Source organism: Acomys russatus, chromosome 4 (assembly GCF_903995435.1).
Source record: "Acomys russatus chromosome 4, mAcoRus1.1, whole genome shotgun sequence".
NCBI lineage: Eukaryota > Metazoa > Chordata > Mammalia > Rodentia > Muridae > Acomys > Acomys russatus.
In genome coordinates, this window is record NC_067140.1 from 55,875,276 (window position 1) to 55,895,621 (window position 20,346).

At 43.8% G+C, this 20,346-nt stretch overlaps 1 protein-coding gene across 1 annotated transcript in view; it reads left to right on the forward strand.

Moving 5' to 3' along the window:
- The window catches only part of Rtf1 (RTF1 homolog, Paf1/RNA polymerase II complex component), a 66,793-nt gene that overhangs the window by 34,057 nt on the left and 12,390 nt on the right, over positions 1–20,346 (forward strand). The window contains exons 5-9 of the mRNA XM_051144422.1: positions 1,243–1,357; positions 2,041–2,152; positions 13,890–14,025; positions 14,697–14,874; positions 19,228–19,310. Of these exons, the coding sequence (XP_051000379.1) occupies positions 1,243–1,357; positions 2,041–2,152; positions 13,890–14,025; positions 14,697–14,874; positions 19,228–19,310 (624 nt within the window). The remainder of the gene's footprint in view (positions 1–1,242; positions 1,358–2,040; positions 2,153–13,889; positions 14,026–14,696; positions 14,875–19,227; positions 19,311–20,346) is intronic.

Sequence of the window (20,346 nt, forward strand, 5' to 3'; positions counted from 1 at the left end):
CTCAGAGACCCCCTGCTTATGCCTCTTGAGTAGAGGCCTGTGCCACCATTTCCCAGTTTTTTCTTTTTTTAAAAATTGTCATTATTTTTTAATTTTTACTTTGCCTATGAATGTTTTGCCTACATGTATGTCTGTGCACCATGTCTGTACCTGGTGCCTGCATAGGCTAGAAGAGAGCATCCGATCACCCGGAGCCAGAGCTGTAAGTGGCTGCGAGCTGCTGAGAGTTCTGGAAATCCAGCCCAGGCCTGCACACCTAAGCATTGAGGAGCCATCTCTCTAGCCCCTAGAGAAGAATCTTGCTGTGTTGTCCTGGTACCCCTGAGCTCAAATAATCCTTCCATCTCCTGATGGGACACAGGTGTACATCCTGTGCTCAACTTCACTTAGCATATTTTTAAAAATTAATTCTTGTCCACATATTGCCACGTCATCCCTTGTTAGAGCTGAGTAGTACTCCATTATACGTATGTGCTGCAGTGTGTGAATTTTTTCAACTGCCATTAAAGTTGTTTTTGCATTTTTTTCTACTAAGAATAATGCTGCTATAAATATTGATACTCAAATACTTGAATACCTATTTTCAGTTAATTTGAGATATTCTGCTGCATTTTCATTTAATAGACAGTTATTTTCTTTTTTTAAAACAAGGTTTCTCTGTGTAGCCTTGGCTATCCTGGACTCACTTTGTAGACCAGGCTAGCCTCCAACTCACATAGAGCCACCTGCATCTGCCTCCCAAGTGCAGCTGGCCTCAAACTTACTGTATAGCTGAGGATGACCTTGAACTCTGATCTTAATATTTTCTCTCAAGACCATTCCAACTTAATGCTTTTTTGCTTTGTTTTTGTTGTTGTTATTTGTCTTTTGGTTTAGTTTATATGTACCGGTGCTTTGCCTGTCTATGTACCACAGGCATGCTTGGTGCCCACAGAAGCCAGAAAACGGCATCAGATTGCTGGAGCTATAGACAGGCGTGAGCTGCCCTGTGGGTACTGGTCCTCTGGATCAGTCAAATCTGGGTCCTCTGGATGAGTAGGCAGTGCTCTAAATCACTAAGCCATCTCTCTAGCACCACATCAGCATTTTAAATGTACTTATAGAGCATTGGAATTTCTTTCAGGAAGCCAAGAAACTATTTTTGTATAACTCCTTTCCTTACTTCTTGTCTCCCAGCTGATAGAAACCAGTCTTTATATATAATTTTATTGCTTTTTTAAAAACCAAATATCTTTTAACCAGATTTGAAATTAAGAAAAAACTTAAAACAGCCAAAAAGAAAGAAAAGAAAGAAAAAAAGAAAAAGCAGGAAGAAGAACAAGAAAAGAAGAAGCTGACTCAGATTCAAGAATCTCAGGTAGGAGGCCATTGAGAACACACCTGTGTGTGTGGTGAGCGTTCCACAAGAAGTGCTGCTAGCCTAGGTTAGTGCAGGTAACTCATGCATCTGCGGCCTGGGACCTCATAGTCTCTGAACACCATTGCACCATTGACTGCACTGATGAGCTCCCGAGGATGTTCACTCAAGACTGGCTAAATCGGGGTGCCCCTGGAGGGTAGGCTGGTAAACGCCCTTTCCAAGACAACAGCTTGATTATGTTTGCTGAGATGTGTGTCACTCTAGACTCAGTATAAATATAGTTATAAAAATTACTCATCTCAGTCAGACATGGTGGCGCACGCCTTTAATCCTAGCACTTGGGAGGCAGAGGCAGGCAGATCTCTGTGAGTTCAAGACCAGCCTGGTCTACAAAGCAATTCTAGGACAGCCAAGGCTACACAGAGAAACCCTGTCTCAGGGAAAAAAAATAGTTATCTCTACATTTGAAGTAACATATCAACATATTAGATCACTCCCTCCCCCCCCTCCCAAGACAAGGTCTCAGTGTGTAGCTATCCTAGAACTCCATACGTAGACCATGTTGGCCTCTGCCTCTGCTGCGTACTGGAACTAAAGATGTCTGCCACTGTGCTCAGCTAGGTTTTTAAGTTTGTTCACTTGCCAACATTGAGTAAAAAGCCACTCCACACCCTCCCCAGGTTACCTCCCACAATAAAGAACGGCGTTCCAAGCGGGACGAGAAGCTAGATAAGAAATCGCAAGCCATGGAGGAGCTGAAAGCAGAGCGAGAAAAACGGAAGAACAGAACAGGTGAGTGGGGAAAATGAATGTTGGTTTCTTTTTCTTTTCTTTCCTTTTTCTTTTTTCTTTTTTTTTTTTTTAAGATTTATTATTATTTATACTGTTCTGCCTGCATGTGTGCCTACGTGCCAGGAGAGGGCATCAGATCTCATTATAGATGGTTGTGAGCCACCATGTGATTGTTGGGAATTGGAACTCAGGTCCTCCGGAAGAGCAGCCAGTGTGTCCTTAACCTCTGAGCCATCTCTCCAGCCCCATTTTTTCTTTTTTTTTCTTCTAAGCTCTATATTTTATGGACACTTAACAGACATAGTGGCAGTGGTATAATGAGCGTCTTTGATCTCACTGTTCAGTTTCTACTTATCCAATGGTCTTTCTTGTTAATCTGTAATTTTCTTTTCCATCAGATTGGTTTGTTGTTACTGTTTTTTAAACCAGTGTGTTTTGTTTGTTTGTTTGTTTGTTTTAAGATTTATTTATTATGTATAGAGCATTCTGCCTGCATGTCTGAAGAGGGCATCAGATCTTGTTATAGATGGCTGTGAGCCACCATGTGGTTGCTGGGAATTGAACTCATGACCTTTGGAAGAACAGCCAGTGCTCTTAACCTCTGAGCCATCTCTCCAGCCTCCCAGATTGTTTTACAGTAAATACCAACAATGCTGTGTTTTAACTATAATAATTCAACATCTCTTATAGATGAGACCCCCAGTGTTATTTCTTTTTGTGGGGGCTAGAGAAAAAGGCCAGGTACTTTGTGAGAGCAGCAAGTGTTTGTCACTGCTAAGCCATCTCTCCAGTCTTTTAACATAACTTCTATAAAGCACACATACACGCGCGCACGCACACACAGAAGCAGGGTTGGATAAATGCCTCAGTGGTTAAGAGTACATCCTGTACAATTACAAAAAACTGTAATTTGTATCCCAGCACCCATATAGCAAGCTGGAAATCATACAAGTTCCTAACACTCCAGTTCTGAGGACTCTAATGCCCTCTTAGCCTGTGCACACAAGCAGGGACATGCATCCACCCACATACATGTACATATATGCACATAGACACAACACAGAAATAACTTTTTTTTTAAAGCATCAAATCCAAGACTGGAGAGATGGCTCAGCAATTAAGAGCACTGGCTGTTCTTCCAAAGATCTTGAGTTCAATTCCCAACAACCACATGTGGCTCACAACCATCTATAATGAGATCTGGTGCCCTCTTCTGGTGTGCAGGCACACATGTAGGCAGAATACTGTATAAATTAAGTAAATAAATCTTAAAAAAAAAAACAAAAAACCATCCAATCCTTTATGATCCAGTTTATATGTTTGGTTCCCTCTTCAGCAAAGATTCTCTGAGCCCTATAAAGAAGGTATGATATAGATATCTCATTTAAGGCTGGGCGTTCTGCAGTCTTACTCTGTACATGGACCAGTTGTGGGAATTTATTCTTAATATTTATGTGAATCATCCATGTCTTGTTTTAATCCGTCTCGTACAGCTGTTATTCTTCATATTCAACTAGTCAAACAGTTATGGCCCCTGACAAGATCCCAAGGCTCCTTTCTCCAAACCCTTTCTTGTGTTCCCTTTGTTGCTAAAATTTCTTCCCAAGAGGAGACATAAGCACCTATTCCTCCTCCAAGGTCCCACCAAACCTCACTCTGGAGAATCAATGACTATATTGGGTTTCCTTAAAACATGGTTGTATTAGTTGGGGTTTTCTTACAAATTGAATCTCTCTACATATAAATATATAAAAGGGAGATTTATTAGAATGACTTATAGGCTGTGGTCCAGCTAATCAACAATGGCTGCCGTGTGTGGAAGGTCCACAAACCCAGTAATTGTTCAGTCCACAGGGCTGGATGTCTGAGCTCGTCTTCGGTGTACTCCAGAATCCTAAAAGTAGACTCTAGTGCCAGTGAAGGGGAGTCGACTTGCTAGTAACGATGAGAGGAAAACTTCCCTCTTGCGTGACCTTTTACAGGCTTCAGCAGTAGGTGTGGCCCAGAGTAGAGCTGCGTCTTCTCACCTCAAAGATCCAGATTGGAAATGGATCTTCCCACTTTGAATGATCAAAAACAAAAAACCAACACCCAGAACATTTTCACAGGTGTACCCAGCCATTTTTCTGTTTTGGTTCATTCCAGATGTAGTCAGGTTGACAACCAAGAACAGCTGCCATAATGGGTGAGGCATGACTTAAAGGGATGTGAGTGTTCCTCCCCCAAAAGGCCACCCCCAGCAGGGATGCAGCTGACTGGGTAGAGGGAGCAGCCCCACTCTCCTAATCTCCACCCAGTGCTCTAGCCCCTCCTGAAGCCTCATGCAGAAGGGCTAAGTTGCACTCAGCAGGTGGTAGGGAGTTTCTGGGTATTCTGAGTTGTCTCCATGAGGGGACAGAAACAGTCATCAAGCCAGCTGGGACAGTCCTTTCACAAGGGCTCACAGCTGAACTGCGCAAGGCGGCTTCTGCTCGGGATCATCGTGCAAAGCACCCTTTTCTCTTTCCCTGCCCATGTCAGGACTAAACTGGGACCTGGTACATCTCAGGCAATCAAGTGTTCTATCACCAACCGTAGCCTTTAGTCTTTTGGAAATAGTGGGATGCTGGGAACAGACCCTAGGGTTTCAGGCATGCCAACCATGAACTCTATCTAATATTAAGTCACATTCTAAGAGTGTCCCTTACCCTTCCAGTTTATATAGCTTTCTTAATTTTGAGATTTAGGATCAGCCATTTCTCTTAGCAGACCTTTCTGCTTAGACTACAGTGTGGACAGAAGAATACCGTATTTTTTGGACTATAAGACACACCTGACCATAAGACATACCCAGTGTTTAGAGCAGTAAAACAAACAATAAAACAATAAAAATAGCAATTGGACCATAAGATACACTTTCCCCCACAAAAGTGGGGGGAAATTAAGGTGCATCTTATGGTCTGAAAAATATGGTATTCTACTGATTATTCAATCCCTTTTTGTGCCTTTTCAGTCAGTATGCAAAGCTAGGATTTTTGTTCTGTTTTTGTTTCTTGTTTGCTTTAAAGATAACAACAAGAAGCTAGGCATAGGGCTGGGGAGATGGCTCAGCAGTTAAGAGCATTACTGCATACAACCATTGTAACTGCACTTCTAGGAAATCTGATGCCCTCTTCTGACCAGGCATGTACATGTAAATATACATGTAGGCAAAATAGCCATACATAGAAAATAAAACAATAACTTTTTAAAATGAAAGAAACTAAGCATGATGGCAACATGCCTTTTTTAAGTACTTGAGAAGCCCAGGTAGGATAATGACTTGAAACTAGGTTGGTTAATATAGCAAGACCTGAGAGACGGAGGTGGGGTTGAGGGGGGACAATCTTGATTTTCTTTTTGGAAACAACAACGTCTCATACCACCCAGGCTGGCATTAAGCTTGCTAGGTAGCCAAGAATGACTTTATGCTTCTGATCTTCTATTTCTGCCTCCCAAGCACTTCACACCACAGCTAGTCTACTTCGTACTGAAGTCTGAACCCAGGCCCTCCTCTACCAGCCTAGCCACAGCTTTTTTTTTAAAAACAACTTTACTGAGAAAAAGTTTATTAAATACTGTTTCCTCATGAAAAGTTTACAACACTCTGGGTGGTGGTGGCACACACCTTTAATCCCAGCACTCAGGAGGCAGAGGCAGGCGGATCTCTGTGAGTTCAAGGACAGCCTGGTCTACAAAGTTAGTCCAGAACAGCCAAGCTACAAGAGAAACCCTGTCTCGGAAACCACCACCCCCCCCCCAAAAAAAAAAAAAAAAAAAAAAAAAAAAAAAAAAAGAGAGACAGAAAAGTTTACAACACAAACAGCTTTTAGTATATACTATTCACAGTTCTATGCAATAAAATAGTGGTTTTTATGCATTTATCCATAAGAAACCAACAGATCCACAGTTTCTTAGCCTAAGGAAGCCACTAATCTGCTTTCTAAGTATTTCATATGCATGAAATCATATTGCATAATCTTTTTATGCCTGACTGCTCCTCCTTTCCCTTTCCTTTAAGGCAGGGTCTCTGAAACTCACTTTGTAGACCAGACTGGCCTTGAACTCACAGATACCAGCCTGTCTCCTAAATGCTGAGATTAATGGCATGCGTCTCCACCCCAGCTGATGTGTCTTTTTATGTTGGTTGTATGAGCTTTAGATGTCATAGCCAAGAAATCCTTGCCAAATTTAATGTCATGATTCCTCAGTGATTTCCTCCAAGACTTTTTTTTTTAATTATGTATACGGTGCTCTGCCTGCAGTACACCTGCAAGCCAGAAGAGGGCATTAGATCACATTGTAGATGGTTGTGAGCCACCATGTGGTTGCTGGGAATTGAACTCAGGACCTTTGAAAGAGCAGCACTAGCTGTTCTTAACCTCTAAGCCATGTCTCCAGCCTTTCCTCCAAGACTTTTATAGTTTTGTTCTTATATTTAGATCTTGATCCATCTTCAGTTAGTTTTAATATATGTAATAAAGGGGCCAATTAATATATTTTCTTTTTTACATTATTATCCTATTTTCCTAACACCCATTGTTATATGCTTGTTTGGGACTTTTTTTTTTTGTTTTGCTTTGCTTTTTTTTTTGAGACAGGGTTTCTCTGTATAGCTCTAGCTGTCCTGGAACTCACTGTGTGGACCTGGAGCTTAGAGATGTGCCTGCCTCTGCATTCTAAGTACTAGGACTAAAGATGTACAGCACTACTACCTGACTCCAACATTCATTGTTTTTTGTTGTTGTTGTTGTTTGTTTGTTTGCTTGTTTGGTTTGGTTTTAGTTTTTTGAGATAGGATTTCTCTGTGTAGCCTTAGCTGTCCTAGACTTGCTTTGTAGACCAGGCTAGCCTCGAACTCACAGCAATCCGCCTGCCTCTGCCTCCAGAGTGCTGGGATTAAAAGCGTGCGCTACCATGCCCGGCACCCAACATTCATTGTTGAAGACACATTTGCCCATTAAAAAAAAAAAGGTGGGGCATAGTGATGTGGTTCTTTCCACAGGCTTGGCGGTTTGTGGTTTCATCACATTTGTTAACAGGTCAAAATACAAATCTTCATGAAGACCCTGACCAGCAAGAAGGCCAAGATCCAGGATAAAGAGGGCACTCCCACCTCCCACCCCCACCAACAGAGGCTCATCTTAGCAGCTGGAGGATGGCCACACCCTTTCTGATTACAACATCCAGAAAGAATCGACCTTGCTCCTGGTCCTCTCTCTTAGGGGTGGCTATTAATTCTTCAGTCTGCATTCCCAGTGGGCAGTGATAGCATCACTCTGCCCTCTAGCTATTTGCCCCAATTTAAGTTTAGAAGTTATAAGTTTCTATAATAGCCAAACCTCTGTTTAAAATGTTAATAAAGGTTTTGTTACATGGTAAGCATTAAAAAAAATGGGCTTCCCTTTTTTTTAAAAAAAAAAAGACACATTGGCTGGCATGGTGGCAAGACACATTGCTGCCCTTTAAATAAATAAATAAAACAAGCTGGATGCAATGGCATATGCCTGTAATCCCAGTTCTCAGGGAGGCAGAGGCAGGTGGATCTCTGTGAGTTTGAGGACAGCCTGGTCTACAAAGCAATTCCAAGACAGCCAGAGCTGCACAGAGAAACCTTGTCTTTTTTTTTTTTTTTTTTTTTTTTTTTTTTTTTTTAAATTCAATTGATAAGAGACATGGAAAGTTGACTCAGCACTTAGGAACACAAAGCTATTCTTCTAAAGGGCCCGTGTTTGACTCCCAGCACCCACATGGTGGCTCGCAACCACCTGTAACTCCAGTTCTAGGAAGTTACAGTACTTTTTTCTCACCTCTGGTGGCTACTGCCTACATGTGATGCGCGCATGCACGCACACGCACACACACACACTCACTCCTCTTACAGGTGGAAGCCAAAGGTGGACATCAGATATATTTCTCAGTTGCTCTCCACGTTATTAGGGCCTCTCGCTTGACCTAGAACTTGACAGTTGGCCTCATCAGACTGTCCAGTAAGCTCCAGGGGATCTGCCTGTCTGTCTTTCCTATGCTGTGATTACAGGTATGTAATCCTGTACCCAGCTTTGTACGTGAGGTCCAGGGATCTCAACTTGGGTCTTTATGACATCTGGTAAGAATTTTACCAGCTGAGCCATTGCCACAACTCTCCCTGTTGTTTTGAGATACCCCAGAGTCTCACACCCCAGACGGCCCTAAAAATTCTGGGATTACAGGTTTGCATCATATCACACCCAAATCTTTTTGTTGTTTTTGGTTGGTTTGGTTTTTTTGTTTTTTGAGACAGGGTTTCTCTGTGAAGTCTTGGCTATCCTAGAACTCACTCTGTAGACCAGGCTGGCCTTGAACTCACAGCGATCCACCTGTCTCTGCCTCCTGAGTGCTGGGATTAAAGGCGAGCACCACTATGCCCGCTTCTTTTGGTTTTTCAAGACAGGGTTTTTCTGTGTAGACTTGGCTGTCCTGGACTCACTTTGTAGCCAGGCTGGCCTTGAATTTACAGAGATCCACCTGCCTCGGCCTCCCAAGTGTTGGGATTAAAGGCATGCGCCACTACCGCCCTGTTTTCAAATCTTTTTATTTTGTTTTATTTATTTATTTTGGTTTTTCGAGACAGGGTTTCTCTTTCTAACCTTGGCTGTCTTGGACTCACTTTGTAGATCAGGCTATCCTTGAACTCACAACGATCCACTTGCCTCTTCCTCCCGAGTGCTGGGATTAAAGGTGTGCACCACCACCACCCAGCTCAAATCTTTTTTTAAAGTTACTCATTACAGCCCCTTTCTTTGTGGTTATTCATCAAATAATATTTTGGTTTAATTTGATTTTGATGTTTAAAAATAATCTTTTAAGCTGGGTGCAATGGCACATGCCTATAATCCCAGCACTTTTGGAGGCAGGGGCAGGTAGATCTCTGTGAGTTCAAGGACAGCCTAGTCTACAAAGCCAAGGAAGCCCTGTCTCGAAAAACAAGCAAACAAAAAAAACCCTTTTATTTATTACTTTGTTTCATGAATAAATTATAAAATCCATGATTCCAAATTCAGATCTTTGTAGGTTTTTTTGGTTTTTGTTGTTGTTGTTGTTGTTGTTGTTGGTTGGTTGGTTGGTTTTGGTTTTGGTTTTTTTGAGACAGGGTTTCTCTGTGTAAACCCTGGCTGTCCTGGACTTGCTTGGTAGACCAAGCTGGCCTTGAACTCACAACGATCTGCCTGCCTCTGCCTCCCAGGTGCTGGGATTACAGGCGTGCACCACAGCATCCACTTCAAAATCAGATCTTCTAATAAACATCTGTAGATAAAGAGAAAAAACCAAAGACAAACCCAGTTTCTTTAGACTTATTTATTTTATATGTGTAGGCTTCAAACTTTTCCAAACCTACTTTATTTGAGGTTCTTTAATGCTTACACCTCCCTTCCAACTCACCTACCCTAGATAGGAGAGAAAAGAGGCTAATGGAAACAGAAGTAGACCTTTTTAGATTCAGTTCCTTGGAGCGATTCCACCGGCATGGTTGGCAGGATTCCAACAGACCAGTTAAACAGCAAACCAGCAATTCAGCAAAGGTGGCTGCAACTGCAGCAGGTGGAACCCGGAGTGAAAGCCAGAACCCAGGCCTCGAAGCGTTCTCTGGAGTGGTTCTCTTTAGGAACATATCAAAATGGAGCGATAAACAGCCAGACAATAGGAACAACACCAAGACCTAGAGGCCCAGCCTCCTGATTGGGGCTCATCTATCTCCTCTCACAGCTGGCAAAGACCACGCCCCCACTAAGGGTGGTTCCTCGTCTAGTGAACAAATGTCATCTGTTCTCTCACCAGTCTGTTCCCCATCCTACACTTGGGATCAAAACAAAAACATTTACATCCACTACATATATGTATGAGCATTTTTCTGCATGTATATCTGTGTATCTGGTGCATGCCTTCTATACTCCCCTAGAACTAGAGTTAGGAATGTGTGTGACCTCCTGTGTGGGTATTGGAAACTGAACCAGGGTCCTCTAAAGAGCAACCACTGAGCCATCTCTCCAGTCCCCAAAGTCAGTTTCTTACATATGTATTTAACAACAATCAACACAAAACTTACATGATCTCTAGTATGGTAATTTCTCCCACTGACAAATTAGCAACTGATTCTAACCAGAAACTGACTGAGTAATTCAGTTCAAGCCCTGAGCTGACATTACCCACAAGTTGAGGGCTTAGTTTTTCCATCAATGTCCAGGTTCTTTTATCTGTGCTTCTGAGCCTAGTCCTGCTTCCCTTTGCTGAGTTAATTTGCTACATACAGTGTTGCACAGGACTCAGGCGTACTTCGGCTTGTTGGCTTGTGTTTTTGTTTGAGACAGGTCTTAAGTAGTTTACTCTGGACTGGGTTCCACATAGCTGTGGTTGACCTTGAATTTGTAGTCCTGTGTGTCCACTCCAGAGCGCTAGGATTACAGCTGTGTACAGCTATGTATTATAAAAGCTATTACAAAGGATACAGCTGACATGATTCATACAATGGGACATTTGCAAGGAAATTCCCCTACTTCTCTGGACAGGCCACCCTCTAGAAACTTTGACTGGTTCAGCCACCCAGCTTTCCATATCCTAGCCTATGGAATGCACCCTCCTCCCTTGCTCCGTTGGTTTTTGGTGTTTTGGTTTTTGAGGCTTCATTACAGAGGAAAGATCGAGCAAATTACTGGCCATTGGTAGTCTGCTTAATCTTCAACCCTCTCCTTAGAGAATCTGAGTCTCAGCCCTAATCCTGCCTTGGTCTTTCCAGGGACCAGCCTATGGCTTGCAGCCACCAGTCAACTCATTAACATACTAAAAGACACTATCACTTTGAAGATTCCATGGATTTTAGGAGTTGTGTGCCAGGAAAGGGAATGAAGATGTATTTCATAATGTCACACAAGGTATATTAAGGGGAAGCTTAGCTTTCACATCCTTCTATTTACCGCCATACCCCTCCCCAGAGTGGGCATCAGTTAAGCATTTCATGTGCATGCCAAGGGGATGGGTGTCACTTGGTTGGTAGGATGCTTCGCCTGCGGTGCACAAAGCCCTGGGTTTGATCCCAGGCATGAAGGCACCTCTCTAATCCCAGCACTTCCCTGGGGTACTTGACACAATAGAATTAGAAGTTTGAGGTTACCCTTGGCCCCATAGCAAGTTCAAAGCCACTCTAAAATATGTCAGACCCTGGTTCTCTATATAGCTGCTTTTTTCTTTTTATAAATGTAAAGATAGACTCACATGCTATCTTCCATCAACCATCAGTGGGTAGCATTCTGTACGTACATACATGTACAAACATGCATACGTACCCTTCCTTCTTGTAGGGTTTGTATTCTGGAGGTTATTCCTGGTTGGGGGTTTAGGGTAGGTTTGTTGTTTTTGTTTGGGCTTTTTAAGTACTAGAGAAGATTTTTATATATATACACACACACACATACATACATATATATGTATATGAGAACTTTTAAATAAATTTTTTGTTTGTTTGTATATATGGGGGCATATATATACCATATATATGTCTGGAATTCAGAAGACATCTTTTGAGAGTGATTCTCTCCTTCTACCATGTGGATTCTGGGGATCAAACTCAGGTTGTCAGGCTTGGTGGCAGCACCTTTTAAGCCGCCTCCGACTTTGCCCACACTGACCTCACACTCAGCTTCCTCCTGGATCAGCCTTCTAAGTAGCTGGGGTTGTAGGCACGCACCACGCCCTACACCAAGCTCTACTTCCATTCTTTTTTATAGCTGCTAGAAGACAGCCATCTTTTGTGCATTACATTTCATTGACAGGGGGTGGAACAGCATTCAGAAGGCAGTCTCATCACTGAAGGAAAGAGCTTAATTAAAATAAAACATCCCAGCCTGGAGAGATGGCTCTGTGGTTGAGAGTACTGACTGCTCTTCCAAGGGACCTGGGTTCAATTCCCAGCAACCACATAGCAGCTCGCAACTCTCTATAACTCCAAGATCTGAAGCCCTCATACAGACATACATGCAGGCAAAACACCAATCCACATAAAATAAGAAATAAATTTTAAAATAAATAAATAAAATAAAACAAAGCACTCTTCCTTTGTGTTCGCGTGCATTTAGACCGCCTTCACCCTGAAGCAGCTAGATAGTGGGACAGTGCACTGAGCCAGAAGCCCTTTAAAGCTCACCTTATCACTCAGAATGTCATAATGTCTGTCTTCCTTTTATTTTCATTTGTTTGTTTTGTTTTGTTTTTCAGAGCTGGGGACTGAACCCAGGGCCTTGCGCTTGCTAGGCAAGTGCTCTACCACTGAGCTAAATTCCCAACTTCTTTCTTCCTTTTAAAGAACATTTATTGCCAGGTGGTAGTGGCACACCTGTAATCCCAGCACTCAGTAGGCAGAAGCAGGAGGATCTTTGTGAGTTCAAGGCCAGCCTGGTCCACAAAGAGTCCAGGACAGCCAAAGCTTGATACACAGAGAAACTGTTCTCAAAATGAGATATTTATTTTTAGGTGTATGTGTGCGCACCTGTCTTTTGTGTGTCTGAGTGTATGAGGAGGCCAGAAGAAGGCACCAGATGCTCTGAAGCCAGAGTTGGAGGTAGTTGTGAGCCAGTTCACATGGAATTGAGTTAGGGCTCCTGGGAGAGCGATAGGAACCCTTAATCGCTGGGCCCTCTCTCCTTTTTATATGCTTTTTCACTCATTTTTCACAGCTTTACTGAAATGGAAGTAGCATGGGTGATTGAGTGGTACTCCCAAGGTTCAAGGCTAGCCTAGACTACATAGTGAGACTGTCAGAAGCCAAGCAATGCTGGTGGGATGGGTCAGTGGTTAAGAGTGCTTCCTGCTCTTCTGTCAGACATGGGTACAGTTCCCAGCACATCAGTCAGGGGATTCTTAAGTACCTGTAAGTAGCTCCAGGGCATCTCACACCTTTTGTCCTACTTGGGCATCTACACATAATGGGTTAAAAAGACAGAGAAAAACAAAAGATAATTAGGAGTTTTCTTCATTCTTTCCTGCCTGATATCAAATATCTTGCCTACAGTAAAAGACAACAAGGGAACCAGCAAGATAGATCAACAGGTAAAGGCGTTTGCCCTGCAACTGACAGACAGCCTGAGTTCAATCCCTAGAACCCACATGATGGGAGGAGAGAGCTGACTCCCCCCCGCACCTTATCACACACACACCCTGCATCTTATCCTTTGACCTTTACACTCATACATATATACATAAACTTAATTACCCACCCCCCCACCCCCCACCCCCGGCGATAGGGTTTCTCTTGTAGTCCTTGGCTGTCCTGGACTTGCTTTGTAGACCAGGCTGGCCTCAAACTCAGAGATCTGCCTGCCTCTGCCTGGGATTATATAGATCATTTTTAGAACATTTGCCTAGCATATAAGAGTCCCTGGTTCAATCTGCAGTATGTGGGGAGGGTTGGGGAATGTCAGTATGATTGGCAACTATTTCTACCTACCCTGTAGCAACCTTCTAATTTGTTGTTGTCGTCGTCGGCATCTATGGGACCTGATCTTGGTATCTGAATGCTTAACTGTGGTTAACCCCAGTGTGGCTCATGGTATCACAGACCAGTCTAGAAAACGTAGATTATCTGCTAGGGTCCTTTTCTGTGTTCCAGTTCTTTTCAAAGGTAAAAGATGAGTAAAAGATTTATTGTTTGTGAAGAATACATAGGTAAATGTTTCCTCTTTTGTTTTAGCTGAGCTCCTCGCCAAAAAACAGCCATTGAAAACCAGTGAGGTCTACTCTGATGATGAGGAAGAAGAAGATGATGACAAGTCCAGTGAGAAATCTGACCGCTCATCCCGCACATCATCATCTGATGAAGAAGAAGAGTAAGCTGTCTGTTTTGATCTAGTAGGCAGGTGGGGTGGAAGGGTTCATTGTTTATTTCCTATGAAATGTTCCATTATTAAGGGACGCCAAGGCAAGAGCTTGAAGCAGACACTAAGAGAAAAATGCTACTTACTGGCTTGCTTGGTCTGGCTGTTGCCCAGCCAGCTTTCCCATATAACCCAGGACCACCTGCCCAGGGATGGCACAGCCACAGTGTCCTGGGCCCTCCCACAGCAATCATAGCAAGAAAATACCCCACAGATATTGCCCCCAGGCCATTCTAAGACAGCCCTTCAGCTTTGAGTTCCTCTTTCCAGATGTGTCAAGTTGACAGCTAAGATTAGCTGTCACAGGAGGGTTGTTAGTTGAGAAGCTTAGTATAGTTGTGGGGGCTGCATCTTTGGCTTGATTTAGTATCTGGCTGCACCCATGGACAATTTCCCTGAGCCTAGCAGATAGGAACTGACTGCACATCACCTCAGACTGGCCTGCAGCTTCTTTCTGGAGCAAAGGTCATTCAGGGCAGTAGACACTATAGATGAAACTGTAGCTCTTATCTGATCCTTTGTCTCAGCTACTGAGTTAGTCACATGCTCTTCAGGTGAGTATTGAGAACTTGCTGTCTGTCTCTGGCGGTTTTACAGTGACCACTGCTCTCTGTTTCTCATAGGAAAGAAGAAATCCCTCCAAAATCACAGCCAGTCTCCTTACCTGAGGAACTGAATCGGGTTCGATTATCAAGGCATAAGCTAGAACGCTGGTGTCACATGCCCTTCTTTGCTAAAACTGTCACAGGATGTTTTGTACGGATTGGCATTGGAAACCACAATAGCAAGCCAGTTTACCGGGTTGGTGTTCTTCCTTGGGACAATTCTCCATATTTTAAATGTAATGATTATCTACTGGGAGTGGGAGCTGCTGAACAAATCTGTTATTCTTCTGCCACCATTTGCCTGTATTAGTCAGCTTCTCTTTTAGCTAGGAAAAGTAGCCCACGCCTGTAATTCCAGCACTTGGGAGGCTGTTTTGAGGATTGCTGTGAGCTTGAAGCCAGCCTGAGCTATGGAGTGAGACCCTGTCTCAAAAACAGAAAAGGCCAGGTGTGGTGGCACAGACCTATAATCCTAGCACTTGAGAGACAGAGGCAGGAGAATTGCTACAAACCAATCTAGTCTACAGATTAATTTCTAGGCCAGTGGGTTTTTTGTTTGTTTTGTTTTGTTTGTTTGTTTTAAGATTTATTTATTTACTACTCTGTATACAATGCTCTGCCTACATGTACACCTACAGGCAAAAGAGGGCACCAGATCTCATTATAGATGGTTGTAAACCACCATTTGGTTTCTGGGAATTAAACTCAGGACCTCTGAAAGAGCAGCTGGTGCTCTTGACCTCTGAGCCATCTCTCCAACTGGTGGTACATGTCTTTAGTCCCAACACTCAGGTGGCAGAGGTAGGCAGATGAGTTCGAGGCCAGCCTGGTCTATGGAATGAGTTCCCAAACTGCCAGGGCTACACAGAGAAGCCCTGTTTTGAAGACAAGAAAGAGGACCTTGAAGGAGGGACTAGTATAAGAGGTGCATAAAGCTGCAAATCTGACTTCCCAGGCTTTAGAGGAAGAGGCCTAGGTTCATAGTTTCCCTGAGAGCATGCCAGTGATCCCAAACCTTGCGGCAGCTAGACATGATGGTGCACAGCAGAGGCTGGTGGGTCTCTGTAAGTTTGAGGCCAGCCTGCTTTACATAGGAAAGGCAAGACTACGTAGAGAGACGGTCTCAAAGACAAGGAGAAGCCAACAAAACCTCCAGTGGTTTCTGCTCCCTCCCTGTATTGCCAACCCAAAGACTGGAGCTTTAGCACATGGGTCTTTGGGCCAGAGACTTAGGAGCCAGGCCAGCAGGAGAGAAGCTGGAGTGTAGTGGAGCAGCTTGTCCATCGGTGACAATGATTTACAACTGACTGGCAACACTTGGGAGCCCAGAGAACTGGGGTACTTGAATTTAGAATCACCTTTTCTCTTTTCAGCATGATGTGGTTGTTCAGACTTATCTAATAAAGTTTTGTTTGTTTGAGAAATAAGTGAATGAAAATTTTCTGTGTATGAAAAATTGCCATTTTGCATACCAAGTCACCTAGACCTGGTATGAGAAAACAGTGACTCCAGCCCTGCCCTGGCTCCCGTGGGCTCCAGCCCTGTCACTGTGGTTTGGGTGCTGGAGCCTAGTGGCTTTATTTTTCTTTTTCTGATTTATTTTTTTTACACTGAGTCTTACTGTGTAGCCCACACTGACCTTGTACTCCTTTTCCTCCTCCCTAAGACAGGCCTGGCTGTTACGCAGTTCACTCTCTGTAGACCAGGATGGCTTCCAACTCGAGAGATGTACCAGCCTCTGCTTCCCCAGTGTTAGGATCAAAGGTGTACACCACCACCTATTGAGACACACCACCACACATACCCAGAGATAGGATCTCACCTGTGGATTGATGGGATTGAAGGCATGAACCACCATACCTATCTTGGCATTGAACTCTTGGTCCTCTGGCCTCAGCCTCTCAAGTGCTAGAATTATACCCATGCTGGTCCCTTTTGATGGTTCTGTTTTGCTTTTGCTTGTTTTGTTTTCCATTGTCTAGTTGTAATGTGGTTCATTCCTTGTAGGAATGCTACTAGCCATGATCGCCTTCATCTTCTTCTCATCTGAATGATAGAAACTGGTCTGTGTGCCACACATGGCAGCACATGCCTGTAGTACTTAAAGCCAGAGACTGAGGCAGAATGAACTCAGTGACTTTGAGGCCAGCCTGGGCTAAGATCTAAGTCTCAGACTAGGGAGATGGCTCAGCAGGTAAAGTGCTTCTGCATATGCGTGAGGACTTGAGTTCAGGTCCCCAGCACTCACACAAAAGCTGGGTTTGGCATTACACACATAGAGCCCTCTGTCCTGAGGGTCAAAGACAGGCAGGTCCCAGGAACTCACTGGCCAGTCCAGTTGGAACAGCAATCAATCTCCTAGTTCAGTGAGGAACCTCATCTCAAAAAACTAAGGTGGAGTTGGCCAGTGGTGGCACATGCCTTTAATTCCAGCACTCAAGAGGCAGAGGCAGGCGGATCTCTGAGTTTAAGACCAGCCTGGTCTACAGTGTGAGTTACAGGACAGCCAAGATACACAGAGAAACCCTGTCTTGAAAAAACAAAACAAAACAAAAAACTAAGGTAGAAAATGATAGAGGACACCTGACTTTCTGGCTCCACATGAGCATACACAGGCAAGCATACCCACTCATGCACACACACATTTTAAAACCTTAAAAAAATGTATTTATTATTACTGTGTGTAAGATGTATGTGGGGGAAGTTACACTGAGCCATCTTACCAGTCTCACCTTTTTTTTTTTTTTAAATTACTATTGTAAGTGGCATGATGCATGTGTGGGGGTCTAAGAGCAACTTTAGGAAGGCAGTTCTGTATTTTTGTCTCATTTTGAGGTGGTCTCTTGTTTCTGCCACCCTGTGTGCTCTAGGAGGCCAGCTGGCTGGTGAGCTTCAGGGCCATTCTTCGATTCCTGCTGCCATCTCCCCATGGAAATCCTGGCATTACATATGTGCACCACCACATCTGCCTTCTTTTGGGGGAATTAGGATAGGATGATATAGGGTTTTTTCTGTGTAGCCATGGCTGTCCTGGAATTAGCTCTGTAGACAGGCTGGTCTGCCTCTGCCTCTCAGGTGCTGGGATTAAACACATGCACCAAGCCCAGCTCACATCTGACTTTTTATACAGCTTCTAGATATCCAACTTGGGTTGTCAGGCTTTTGCCCTCTAAGCCCAAACTTTTCTTTTAATAAATAAATAAATAAATAAATAAAATAAGGAGCATGTTTGTCACCAGGCCTGTCCATCTGAGTTCACTCCCTAGGACCATATGGTGGAAAGAGAGCTGTCCTCTGAACTCCAAATGTGCCTTGACAAGAACAGTAGTTGGGGTGGGTGGAGCTGAGATGGCTCAGTTCTTCAAGGCACTTGCCACCAAGCCTGACCACTGACTCTGATCCCTGAAACCAACCCAGGAAGAGATAACTGACTCACAGGTTGTCTTCTGGTCTCCATGCTCTGGCACATGTGTGCCTGCGTGTGCACACATACATTAAATAATTGAGTAAACGTTGGGGTGTTGTTGTTTAAGGATGAGGTGCTGGGAGTATCACTTATTTACCTAGCATGTTCAATACTCAATGACAAAAACAAAGGACTGACGCTGGGCATGGTGGCGCATGCCTTTAATCCCAGCATTTGGGAGGCAGAGGCAGGCCGCTCGTTGTGAGTTCAAGGCAGGCCTGGTCTACAAAGTGAGTCCAGGACAGCTAATGCTACAGAGAGACCCTGTCTTGAAAAACAAACAAGCCGGACGTGGTGGCGCATGCCTTTAATCCCAGCACTCGGGAGGCAGAGGCAGGCGGATCGCTGTGAGTTCGAGGCCAGCCTGGTCTACAAAGTGAGTCCAGAATGGCCAAGGCTACACAGAGAAACCCTGTCTCGAAAAACCCAAAAAAAAAAAAAAAAGTTAAAAAAAAAAGAAAAACAAACAAAAAACCAAAGGACTGACCTTTGACTTTTCAATAGTGGACCTTTGTCCTAAATCTTGCTTGCCCTGAGCATAAGGCTTACTGGCCTTAGCCATCTGAATTTTAAACATGAGCTAAGCCCTGTGGGCTCCTGTTTCACAGCTCTTCTGTGCTTGGGTGGAAAGAATCACAAGAAACATGGTGAGCTGGGCCTAGTGGCACAAGCCTGTAATCTCAGCATTTGGGAAGTGGAGGCAGGCAGGTCTCTCTGAGTTCAAGGCCAGCCTGGAACTACAAAATGAGTCCAGGACAGCCAAGGCTACACAGAGAAACCCTGTCTCAAAAAAAAAAAAATCAAAACAACAAAAACCAAAAGCAGCCTGTTGTGGTGGGAAGCTCTGGAAGAGGGGCTTTGTTTTTGGATTTTTTTGGGTTTTTTTTTTCTTTTTTTTGGTTTTTCAAGACAGGGTTTCTCTGTGTAGTCTTGGCTATTCTGGACTCACTTTGTAGACCAGGCTGGCCTTGAACTCACAGAGATCCGCCTGCCTCTGCCTCCCAAGTGCTGGAATTAAAGGCATGCGCCACTATGTCCAGCTTGGAGGAGGCTTTTTACTGGTGTCTCTGATCTTTCTCTTAGGTGGCTGAGATCACAGGTGTTGTGGAAACTGCCAAAGTTTACCAGCTGGGTGGTACCAGAACAAACAAAGGGCTACAGCTACGGTAAGACACACTTCCTAAGCCAGGCATGGTGACACACCCTGTAACCCTAGCACTCCAGTGGCAGAAGCAGGAGGTTCACACCAAGTTTAAGGCTAGCCTGAGGTATATGGTGAACTCCAGGCCACCTAGAAGTACGTAATGAGTTAGCCACCCTCTCATCTCCTCACCCCCTTCCCTGTCTTGTTGACAAGGTCTTTATATAACCCAAGCTGGTCACAAACTCCTACTCCTGCCTAAGCTTTCCCAGGGTTGGGATGACTGGTGTGTGCCACCATGCCCAAGTCTAAGAGATCCTTCTGTGGTGGCTTTAGCTATCTTTTTGAACAGGTACTGCCTCTTGGGCAGTTAGCTTCCAATGTAATATTCATAGCACTGGGCACTATGTATGATGTATGATCCCCACAAGGCACATAGAGAAAAGCTTGGATCTATTGTTCCTATAGAGTTACTGTCTCTCATAAGAGACAAGGCTACAATGTGTTAGGCTATACAGAGGGACAGTCATCAGGTTCTTAGGAGGCTTGCTTCTTTCTGATCTGGGCTCTCTTTAACTAGCTTCGTCTTTGACAAGGAAGGTCAGGTTTCTAGGCTTAGTTTCCTCTTCAATGAAATGGAAATATCAGGGGCTGGAGAGATGGCTCAGAGATTAAGAGCACTAACTGCTCTTCCAGAGGTCCTGAGTTCAATTCCCAGCAACCACATGATGGCTCACAACCATCTATAATGTGATCTGATGTGCACTGTATACATAATAAATAAACAAATCTTTAAAAAAAGAAAGAAAGAAATGGAAATATCCAGCTGGTGGCGCACGCCTTTAATCCCAGCACTCAGGAGGCAGAGATAGGCAGATCTCTGCGAGGCCAGCCTGGTCTATAAAGCAAATCCAGGACAGCCATGGCTACACAGAGAAACTCTGTCTCAAAAAACAAACAAAAAGAAATGTAAATGTCATTACTCAGCACATTTCCTGAACTTGTCCTGTGTGCCTGGCACTGTTCTTGACTTTAGGATAAAGGAGATAACAAATACTCAA